The 12,411-nt window shown below is 33.7% G+C and overlaps 1 protein-coding gene across 1 annotated transcript in view; it reads right to left on the bottom strand.

Annotated features, from left to right (window-relative positions):
• Window positions 1-12,411, bottom strand: part of CFTR (CF transmembrane conductance regulator) — a 152,725-nt gene that overhangs the window by 96,640 nt on the left and 43,674 nt on the right. Inside the window, exons 4-5 of the mRNA XM_080936133.1 lie at window positions 5,335-5,550; window positions 66-155 (exon numbers count right to left, since the gene is read on the bottom strand). Coding sequence (XP_080792259.1) covers window positions 66-155; window positions 5,335-5,550 — 306 coding nt within the window. The remainder of the gene's footprint in view (window positions 1-65; window positions 156-5,334; window positions 5,551-12,411) is intronic.

The raw sequence follows: 12,411 nt of genomic DNA, 5'->3' as shown, positions 1-12,411 counted from the left end.
ATCTTTCTTTACAAGTGTTTTATTTCTAATAAAATACATAAAATATTAAATCAATGGGTACATACTTCATCAAATTTGTTCAGGTTGTTGGAAAGAAGACTAACAAGTTGTCCAATACTTATTTTATCAAGAACACGGCTTGACAACTTTAACGTCTAAAAGACAAAAATGGAAGTTAGGTGAAACAAGCAAATGTAAAATGTAAGATGTCACTGCATGCCTCTTAACTGGAGAGTCAACCTTGTTTCATATCTGTTTGTTTTATACTTTATCAGCTTTATAAATATTCAAATTTAAGACAAATATTATATTGAAATATTTATATCTGAATATTTTCTGTCATATAAAACCTTTTTTGTCTTTGACAATAAGAATGATATTGTATTTCTATTTGCAAAATGTAAGGTTGAATCTTTTTTGTTGTTATTTAAGTGTTTTTGTTTGAGATTTGGGGGTTTGTTTTATTTTTTTTTAAACAGAAACAAATACTACACTGAGTCAGGTAAGCCAGACACAAAAGGACAAATGCTACCAGTTCTTCCTTATGTGAGGATCTCAGCTATTAATTTTTAAGATAGTAAGTGTAACAATATGTTGGCAAAAGTAAGAAAGGTAGAGAGAGGCATTAGAGAGAGAGGAAGAGGACAGTATTACACATTAGACATGAAAATGGTGGCCAGAGTTGAGGGCTAATTAAGGTAGAGGCATGGAGTGGGTGGGAAGACAGTAGACAGCAAGAGTAGCGGCAAGTACTGTAATTAATTCATAGATCTAAAACTAAGAGAGAAGAAAAAGGGATCTTGAAAGCTATTATTTTATAAAGTTACTTAAAATACCATCTTATGGTTTTTTTAATGCATGTCAGACAGCGAGGATACATAGGACAAGTGAGGGGTGTCTGTGGTCCAAGTAAAGTGTGAGAGTTTACAAAGAGTAGGGTGCACAGTCATCTTCCCTCTACTTTGGGTGGCTGAGGCACTCTCTCTGTAAAGTGGATTCAGAAATGGCATTAGCTAGTTTTAACTAAACCAGTTTTCACAGAATGGAGTTCTACATGGGACTGTGGGGTGGTGATAAAATTGAGCAATAATACAATCTAATTGGCATACACTGGCAAAGACTCATTACTCATAATTTGTCTCTGTCAAAGAATATGCAAAGAAACATATGCCATGCCATGTGGTAATGAAGTGTGTCACCAAATTGCAATTATCAAGATAATTTAATATAGAGATTTGTAAATATTATTATTTATGTTTGTTTTATCTATAGTATATAACATGCCTTGAGAAATTAGTTAATAAATTGGACATATATAAAAATTATATATATTTGAGTTTAAAATTTACCATTTGAGTATTACTCTTGTACAATTCTAAGAAATAGATGTAAGTTTTAACAGAGGTATTCTTTAGATGTTATTCCTCTTAAATACCATGAATAACTGAACAATAGTCCCAGTGCTGAGTAGACGATGCCTTCCTATGAGTGACTGACTAGGGAGATCTCAGAGATGCTCAAAAAGTAACACAAGCTTTTCCCAGTGCTCTTGGTTGTCTACCAGAATGTGATGGTAAGAACCTGCTGTTTAAGGTACTGTATGCTATAGTCACAGGACACGGAGCTGAACTACAAGCTTCCTCCCTACTGGTTCATAGAACTAGAGGCATATGCAAGTTGCTGGGGGAAAGAGCATCATCTGCTTTACCCAGCTGTGAATCTTGTGATCTATATTAATGGCATATCTTTGTAAAATGTGTCCTCTACGATAGAAGTGATAGAAGTAGTCCAATTCTTGTGGAGGTTACTAGCTGCTTTCTGATTATATGTATGGCCTGCTCCACAAATCGAAGTTATATTTGGGTTTGTAACCCCGAATAAGAGCCTTTGAATGGGGTGGTCTTTGACTGCTGAGGGTATCCAGGTAACTGCTGTTCTAAGTGGTCATGTTATTAGGTACTTTCTCACCCCTTGTATTTCTACCATTAATCAGAGCTTGTAACCACAGTTATCAGAAAAGTTTCTTACCACAATGGGTCCTGGTGACTACAGAAACCTAACCAGTAGCAAATAAGGAGTGGTAGAATATTTGTCATAAATAAGAAGGCTGTATCACTCCACCATAATTCAGAGAGCATGGCAGAAGAGAGGGCATGAAGAACTGAAGAACTGAGCTAGAGAAAGATATACAGTAGCTAGACATCTTTGCTACAGGACATATCACTTGCTATCCTGAACCCATTAAAGCCAAGGTTATCAGTACAAGGTGAAGCACATTAGGATGGGTGGGGCAGGCTCACGGTTGTTAGGGAGGAGTTGTGTTCAGAGCTCATGTCTACAATACACATAGGCTTCCCTTGCACCACTAAATAACCTCCCACCTATGATCTCATTAAACTCAATGGGCCACACACAAAAAGACATGAAAGAATGAGGGTGCTTGCTATGACTAGTTCTAGACCACACAGGATTAGAAAGAAACTAAAAATAAGATAACCAAAGTTAATTGTGTAAATATTTGAAGATGTCAAACAATAAAAAATATATATAAATTTAGAAATGAAAGATGAACCCTAAGGCAGTGAATCCTTACCTCAATTTTTTCATAATGTCCTTCACTAATTCTTTGAAACAAAATTACTTAAACTCAACAAAAGTATGTTATGAATAACTTAATCAGTATTTTATGTTAACAAAACAGTCTTTAAATATTACAAAAAACATGGAAGATCATTGATTAAAAACATTTATTTACTTACCTATAAATTAATGTTTTAACATTATTAGATACATTATAATCCTGAAAGAGAATAATCCTTTGCCTGTAAAATTTAATTACTTATTTTTTGTTAGATGGCTTTGGCAACAAAGCATTTATTTGTTTCAACTCATTACATATTTGTCATATTTGTTGAGTAATAAATAGATGTAAGCCATTGTCCTGTATGTATCAGGAATTTATATATATATATATATATATATATATATATATATATATATATATATATATATATATATATAGTAAATTAGTTAGGGAGGCAGAATGTAGAGTGGGCTCCTTTTCTACATTTAAAAATATGAAAGATTTTATAGATAAATTTTAGAGAAGCAAAGATGAAGAGAGAATGAGTGCAGCTAATTAAAAAATATTATTAAAGCAATAAGAAGAGAGAGAGAGCTCGCTGAGGTAGATTAATGTGTTTAGAAGGAATTCCGGTGTCAGGTAAAGTTATGCACAGGCTAAAGCATGAAGCTTCATGCATAGCACATAGCCAATATTTATTCACTTACTTTGGTGATCTTCACATTAATGGGCAAGGTTTGGTTTGTGTTTGTGTTCATTATTTTGAGTATAACATGTTTGGTTTCAGAATTTTAAGGAGAGTAAATTTGTCTCTCTAAAATTGTAAATATTGATAGAAGGATACTATATTGTCCTTGCTATGGACCTAAAACAGGATGGATATGGGAAAGGATATGAGACACGGGAAGAGCAAAGACAAAGGGCAATTAGGAACCAACTAGAGCACCATAAAGATGCACTCATACTCTTTGGTGATGAGCCAATACTGAGAAGTTACAAGTGGTCTGTGAAATAAAGTAGATAAATTCAGGTCAAAATCACAAGTAGTTGATGTTGAGAGGAAAATGTATATGTAACAGCTTCAAATTCTTCACTAAGTTCTCTAAAATTATGTAGCACATGTGTTACTATATTTGTGCTAAATTTTACATAAGGTCTTGATTCCAAATTAACCATCCTCTTTATTTTACTTCATATGTCCTTTCCCTCAATATTATGTTTCCATACTTCTGTTTTACCTAATTACTTGGAAACCACTTTCCACGACTGTGACTTTTCTATTTTGAAGTTTTGAAGTACCTCTTATTCAATGATCTTTATAGGTTTTAAGTTCCTTAAAAGAATGATAATAATATTACCTACAGTAGAAATTTGTGGGTAGATAAAATTAGATCATATTTAAATAATTCATTAGAGCAATATACATATGCTTGGTTATTATCATTGTAATAAGTACTTTAAACAAATATTTATTAAAGTAAATTCAATTTTCTTTGATAACATTTTTTGTAGATTCTATATTCCAAATAATCTCTAAAATTTTTGTTAATTATTCAACATGTTTTTCTGGAACTCATGAATTGATGATTTTGTAGCATAAGAAATTCAATTAAACTCTGACATCTTTTTGTTCTTCTCTGCTTTTATAAAAGAATTTTTAAGCAATAAAGTACAGCTATTAAGATTTTATGACACAATAGCCCTTGAGTATGTACTGTGGTAGTATTATGGATTACTTGCTAAAGGTCAATTTTAGACCCATAGCCCTTATAAGCCAAATATATACATTGTTTGTTATTGAAGAAAGAAAATAACAAAGAATAAGGTAATATCTAAACACCACCAAAATATATCTTTTTTTTGATCACTTGACAGAGCAACAAAGTGACATAGATAGGTGAAAGCCCATGTCATTGACATGACTTGAATTTTGTCAAAATTTAAGACCACATTTAGAAAGCCTGATGTTCTTTGAATATATTTAAATAATTCCTAGACAGTCTAGGCTCTTATCTAGCTAATGAATGCAGAAAAGCAAATAAGTTCATATCATCTCAGTGTGTATACTATTTTTAAAATGTTATAAAGTTTCAGAACTCACTGGGTGACAAAAATCCAACTCAAAGTAAGATGGTAGATGAGTGTCACCACTGCGACACTGTCACCATCTGTGGCAGCTGACTAAGGTGGGAATGTATTGCTTAGGTTATCATTAAGAGTGATATATTATTGTTAGTAAAAATAGCGTTTTATCATAAGATATTTAGTCAATGAATTTCATACTATTTGTTATTTTAAATAAAAAAAGGGGGGACTCAAAAACTTGACGGTGATTTAGCTTACTGCTACAACACTTGTCTAGTACGTGTGAAGTGCTGGGAATTTAAAAATAAAACCATAAAACTACTCAAATCCTTCCCCTAAAATATGACATCTGCAATATAGGTAATTTACAGAAGTTATTTAATAATTGTATACTAAATCAATTTGCATTATCAAGGATAGATAACTCAGAACAATATTTGTACCTGCCATTTATTTCACAGGCACATGAAGTAAGTATGCACACTTAACCTTGTACAAGATCATATTCAGGGCACTGAAGACATACCATGTAGAATACCTGAGACTGTGCAGGGCAGCAAACCCAGGAAAGAACTTGCCTGACGTACAAGAAATCCTGAATTTAATCTCTAGAACTGAAATAATAAAACACGACCAATCAAATAACATCTTCCAAAAAGTATTACCTTCTTATAAATCAAGCTAAACATAGCTATCCTCATCTGCATTCCAATGCGATTAAGGCCAAAAATAGCTGGGTGCAGAAGCAGCATCCTGATGATGAAGAGAAGGCATAAGCCGATGCCTAGGTAAATGGCAATGGAACGTTCGACTTTGTTTTCTGGATCATAGGATGCTATGATTCTTCCTAGCAAGACAGGCTGGACAGCCTTGGTGACTTCCTAGAGAAGGAGAAAACAGAGATTAAATTTCATTTCCTGTTCTAAAAATAAGGTCACAATTTAATTATGAAAATTTGATCTTTACAAAGGCCTTAAAATAACTTCACAGAGAAGGTTGGACAATCCATGAAACTGCTGGTGGTGTCTTTGAGCATACTCTGTAATAAGACTTGGTTATTAGTTTACAGCAAAACTCACTTAGAGACAAGTTTGTGTGAGGTTCACTAAGACCTGTACAAATAGTGACTAAATTGTATAGGGGGGACTTGATGAAGTAGCACATGGATTAGTAATACCTACATGTCACAAAACCATTTTTAAAATATGTCCCAGAAGATTTCACAGCTCTCAGTCTGTGCAGGAACTGCTTTCACTATGCAGACAGATGAAGAAATGAAGGCTAAAGAAAGCAAGACACTAAGAAATTTCAAATGAACCTCTCTAGGTATTTTGAGCTGTGACATCAGAAGGAACAGCTTCTTAAGAGTACTGCCATTGAGTGGAGCTAGAGTCCGGAGGGAAGAACATGCCAGCTCCACTGGTATTTAAAGCCAGCCACTTGGGTACTGTTCCTTCTCTGCCAGTGTAGGCTGGGTAGAGACTTCAGGAAAGGTGTGCACTAGAGCACTCTACATTGGGACAGTTGTCAACAACCCCATAAACTTTTCAATAATCCAAAACTGATTACCAACCAAGATGCTCAACCTTCTTAATGTACATAGATAGATTTGAACCCAGAAACCCTAAATCTCATTTATTTAGATAAACATCCTTTGAGTTAGGAAGACATTATCTCCTAATTTTTGTTTTATGATAACTTAGTAAATAGAAACTTAGGGCTAAATCTTGCATGAAGATTAATACCAATGTGATGCTAAAGGAAAGGATTGTATTAATGGCCCCCATGCTGCTCAGCAATCCTAGCTCCTACAGATAATTTGCTTTTCATTGTTCTCTACGATGGTTTTTCCTGCCCCACAAGCCCCAGAAGATGACCATATTTTTACATCACCTTCATCTCCACAGGGAATTACAAACTGTCATCGATCACTGGTTTTGTGTAGCTGTTCATTCTCTACTTTATACACAGTACTTCATTTCATGATAGTATAATTCAAAGAGAAGGTTCAAACCTTTGAAAATCTTCCAAGATAATCACAAGGATGAGATATAATTCTTTCCTTTTACATACCATGTTTTAAATGGTTTTGAATGCCAAATGAAAACACAGTTATCAAAAATATTTTCTAACCTCTAACCTACTTATAACATGTCAATTGTTTGTAATATCTAGTGATAAAACTTGATTTTTATAAAGTATATAAAATATTTTTAGCTAAACATCTTTAACATATTTAGATGTTGAATTATATTGGAGACTAAGCAGTCACATTCAGAGTGATATGCCCTGGATGTGATGTTTAAATGTCATATAAAGGTTCTCATAATGTGCTTTTATTAAAAACCTAAAAAGTTTTATATTTAACTCTACGCATTCATATAATTACCTCATTTGTTCAAAATATTATCTAACATGGCTCCTAACGAATATATCAGTTTGTTTATCCCTGCGCTGAGACAATGTGCTATTTCTATGTTTAAGCTGTTACGCTCTTAAGAGTTTTGTAATGTGAGAGATCCAGAGACAAGTCAGAGACTATATTAAATATCATATTGTACTATATATAATTATTTCTAAGAAATCATTCTTGATTATGAAAGATTACAAAGACCATTCTGAATAAAAGTAAATGTTTTAAAACTTCATTTTAACACACATTTTTTTCAGGTTATAAGTTATAAGCTTATATGTCTTTCTTCTGTTGACTAGTTTGAACTAAACTTTCTAATGTTAGATCTCCAATATATTTTTCAATAACCTACATTCTTTAACATAACATATTTATTTGCTCTATTATTTGATTTCAACTTAATACAGTAATTAGAGCCTGCATTGCCTTAGATGGCATACCTGTTACATATTGCTACTAATGAATTAGATCTCATCTTGTCACGAATAACAGGTCGTACTCATCTTTGAACAATACAAGTCATCGCACAAGGACTGTACCAGTACTACTCTGGAGGGGCATATATCCACACGGTGAGGTACAGTTTGTTTCTTCACGGGAAAACGTCAATGACAAGACAGTCTGTAGATCACAGCACAAACCTTACTACCACATAGTGCTGTTATCACTCAAGGACAAAACCAGCACTTCTAGACTCTCTCCTTCTACCATTTCCCCTAATCTCTTGTATGTATCATGTTCTCTAATATTTACAATGGAACTATTCATAGATCCACATGACATTTTTTTAAAGTGTGGAAAAAAACAATGGTAACTGATACCGAGCTTAATCTATCAAACACAGCCCTTTTCAAAACTCAGCACCAACACATGCGAGCTGCAGTCCTCTGCTGCTCAGACTATTTTCAAAAATAAAAAGTTCCCTTATTTTCACCACATTTAAATAGTACTCCAAACAGAACTGCATCCAATAGAAAATACTGCAAAACTATTTTAAGATAATATTCAATTAAGAATTTTAATAATTTTATCAGGTATAAATCAAAACAGAATTTCCTTAACTCTTTTCATTAGAAAATAAAAGAAGCTTAATGCTAATGTTTAAGACAATAAGAACACTAAATTCAGAATCATAAAACTCTAACACCCCTTTTTACATTTATTTTTAAATTTCTTACATGAATACTTCACACACACACACACACACACACACACCGTCACCACTCTCTCCCATATGACTCCCTGGGTTGTATATGACCTCTTCCTTACTGTTCTTATTCCAGTATCTTTACAGGTGTCACCTCAGCCAATTTTATTGTTTGGAGAGTTCTCCTTATTGGCAAACTCTAGCAATCTAGAAGGCTCTGTCTTACAGCATTATCCCTGGAAGCATGACTTGAGTCTTGAAGTACTATGCAGAGGCTCAGTAATACCTAAGGTAAAGTACTGGTTCCTTTCCTTCTGTGACCATAGATTTTTTTTTTTTTTCCCTGCTAGACGAGATATGGAACTCAACATTGTGAGTTCAAAAGATCACCTGGGGCTAGGAATTCTGACACATGTCTATAATCCTATCTAGGTAGGCTACAAAAAGAGGATTATGAATTCTAGGCCAGTCTATACACATTTCCTTCCCACCAAAATAAAACATGTCATTTGGGTAAGTGATCATGTGAAAACATGTGTCATCTGGGTAAGTGATCATGTAAAAACTAGTTAAAGGACTTGCACTCTTGGTGGGAATAATTCAGATCTCAGAGCAGCCTATGAGGGGATGTTTGAATGGATTTGCTAAACAAACAAAGCTCTAAGTCACTGTAGATGTACACATATCCTTAAATTACACCACTGCACCTGGCAAATAAGCAAATAAAAGACAGACAGGTCTGTGCTGAGTGGACATCAGACCATAAAGAAAAGTTTACCCGAAAACAAAAGGGCAGACTCAGGCTTGCAGCGAAGTTATATGGACTTTATATTAAAAAAAAAAAAAAAAAAAAGACAGCATGTTGTGAGCATTTAGTTCAGGAGTGTTTCCTACTCGAATGTAAGGTTTAAGAATTTCTTGCTATGTCTTGTGCAGCCACTAAGTAATACTATCACCTTCACTTGTAAGCACATTTTATATATCTTTACATTTAGAATATTAGGGCTGGTGATACTGAGAAATCAACTAGCAGAATACCAATATACTACTGAACAAGTTGTGAATATCACAGTAACAATGAAGTAATTAATTTGATAAACAATATCTGTATCTGGTTAAAATTCCTACAAAGCTGAATCAAAACAGTGCTTATTAACCTAAGATTCCTTCAGAATCCGGAAACAGGAATAGATGATAAACACAAGTGTTGGAGGCAGGAAAACAAAAGAAAACTGGCTAGTATGACCACTTAACATTTTTCTGAAATGTCTAGCGAAGATAATTTAATAAAAATTTCTATGAATTATATAAAAAGCAAAAAGCACCTGTATTAATATGAAACATGATTGATTCCAGAAACTATTAATTACATGTAAAAAACTACTGAACTAAAAAGCCTAAATATTACAAAGATTATGTTTCATCTAATTTACTCAATAAGATTAATGTAATCACATAAAAATTTCAAGTATATTTTAAAAATAAATAAATTAGCACAGGGCTATCTATTTATATTGTCACAAGAGTTATGATATATACAATACCTTCCTAGTGAGTATATTTAAGCAATATATATTTAATAAATCAATAAATGAAATTATTATGAATTTTATTTAGAAATTGTTACTAATTAAAACCATTTGAAACATAAAAACAATATGAAAATGTAACCTACTGGATATTAAACCAGACAAGTATACATGTCACAGGACAAAGAAAGTGTACTGATTTATCTGGAAATTCCAGTGAAAGGACCATATATATATATATATATATATATATATATATATATATATATATATTTAACTTGTAATACATGGCACTTAATTCAGTGGAGAAGGTAGATTCTAAGCGGCACAGACATTACGTGTAAAACATGACACAACGAAGCATAAGCAGGGTTAGAGAAATAGCTCCATTAAGAGGATTTGGTTTGTCTAGAGGACTTTCTAGAGGACTTGAGTTTGACATTTGGTTCCCAACACCCACACAAAGTAGCTGACAACTGTCTGTAATTCAAGTCCCAGGGAACACAATGACCTCATCTGGTCTCTGTGGTACATGAACACTTCTGGTAAAAATATAGACATGCAGATGCACATATACATCCATATCAGCAAGTCTTGAAACAATAAAATTAAAAGAAAACCAAAGATATCTGCACCTTGCATAATAATTGAATACCCCTGAAAAAAGCATAAAACAAAAAATATTACACTGATATGCATCAATTAAAATTATAAGAGCTATAAAATAAAAACATGTCCACATGTGGTGGCCCATGCCTTTGTTCCAGTGCTCAGAGGCCAGAAGCAGTTAGTTCTTTGTGATTTCCAAACTGTATGGGCTACAGGTAAATTACAGACAACCCAGGACAACCAGGGTTACTATGTCTCAAAAATTAGTTAAGAATCACTATAATAAATTTATAAGGCCTATAAAAGTCTAGGGAAAACATTATAATATTAAACAGAGAAACACAACAAAACAGAAGTAGAATAAAAGGGCAATTCATACACACACACACACACACACACACACACACACACACACACTTAAATGCATGATGAATATAAATGACATTTTAAACTTATTAAGAACCAAAAACAACTCTGGTAATAATAATGTATTTTTTCACCTAGAAATATAGCATTTCAAAATGAAGATAATATCAATTGGTGATAAAGACTCTACTTTCCACTAGTACTAGAAAATGTTTCCTAGCTATATTTGTATATCTCAAGTCTAGATGTCATAGAAAGATTTAGATTTTATCTAATTAGATGGATATTGAAGGACTACATTCACTACCCACAAAAAATTGAAATAATTTAAATAACTTGGACTTATTCCGAGAATTACAGTACAAACAGAGAATTTACTAATCATGTGGAGAAAGAACATCTAATGACACAGAAACACATTCACAGTACATCAAGAGGAGAAAGTTGGACACTGTGTGAAAGGATGCTCTCCCTCCCTTTCATTAAGCAAATATTCCCATACAACATGGAAAAAGTATCAAATTATCTGGAGGTAAATACTGTAAAGGTGAGTAATAATTCTTTCCTTTTCGAAAAGGATGCTGTGAACTTGAGCGCTCTGATTACAGACGGAAGCATGTGTGTTGGTGATGGGGAGGCAGCTCTACAAGGAGAATAAACGCACACTGAGCTGCAGCCAGCTTCTGGAGAGCTCGGTTGTGAGTGAAGATGAATCCAGACAATCAGCCAGCCCACACATGAGCAGAATTACCCAAACACTCTTGCTTCAGGAGCAGAAGGCTTGGATTCAAAAGCCTGTATTTGTCTAAATGTAAAGAGACAGATCCTCCTTTAGAACAGTCTGGGGAATATAAGAACTGTGGCATTGTAAGAACTAGGTTTTCTTTGTGTCCTTTAGCTTTTCTGGGACTTTAAAAAAAAAGTCCCGATCTAAGCTAAACTAATGATAAAAATGGAATCAAAAATGCTTCTGGATGTATGCCTATGAATTCTACAGTAAAGTTCTCCTTGGTGATCATATTCTGTCAGTGGTGTGCTCACAGGGTCCCTAGAGTATCCTTAAGTGACTCTCCAATGGTTTTCAGCAGCCTGTTGCTCTTCTGCGCTGAAAGTCTTAAATATTAAAAACCATGTTATGTCTGGCTGCTGAGTAAGATAAAGAAAACACAAGTCCGAAGTTAATGGGGACGTACCATAGCTAATATGATTTAAAACTTGCGTCACTGTTGTAGAAATAAGGTCCTTTGTGATGGTATTTCCTTTTTCTTAACCTTTCGCAGCTGAAGGCAATTTTTATAGTGCTTTTTTCTATCAGTACTGAAACCAACTAAATAATGGTTATGCCACAATTATCATAATATACAGAGACCAAGAGTATAAACACCTGAGTGAATGTTCCTCTACATTTATCTATACAAGTGTTATATATGTTTCAGTAATCTTTGCTTATTTAATAGGAAGAAGAAAATGCCCATATGGAACACACAACAGTTAAGCAATGGCATTGGTTATTCGACACGAAAGAAGCTTATTAAAATGGCTAAACTATCTCCCATTGCCACTGTGAGTTGGAAGAGGAGTTAAGATAACAAAGTCTAGTAAGAGGAGTAGGCAGGATGCTGGGAAGCTCTTACCAGTGACAAATGTACAGAAGGAACACGTTCTACTAGGGTGACTA

The sequence above is a fragment of the Micromys minutus genome, assembly GCF_963924665.1.
Source record: "Micromys minutus genome assembly, chromosome: 23".
Lineage (NCBI taxonomy): Eukaryota > Metazoa > Chordata > Mammalia > Rodentia > Muridae > Micromys > Micromys minutus.
The sequence above is the reverse complement of the archived record's forward strand: the minus strand, read 5'-3'. Positions and strand labels throughout refer to the sequence as shown.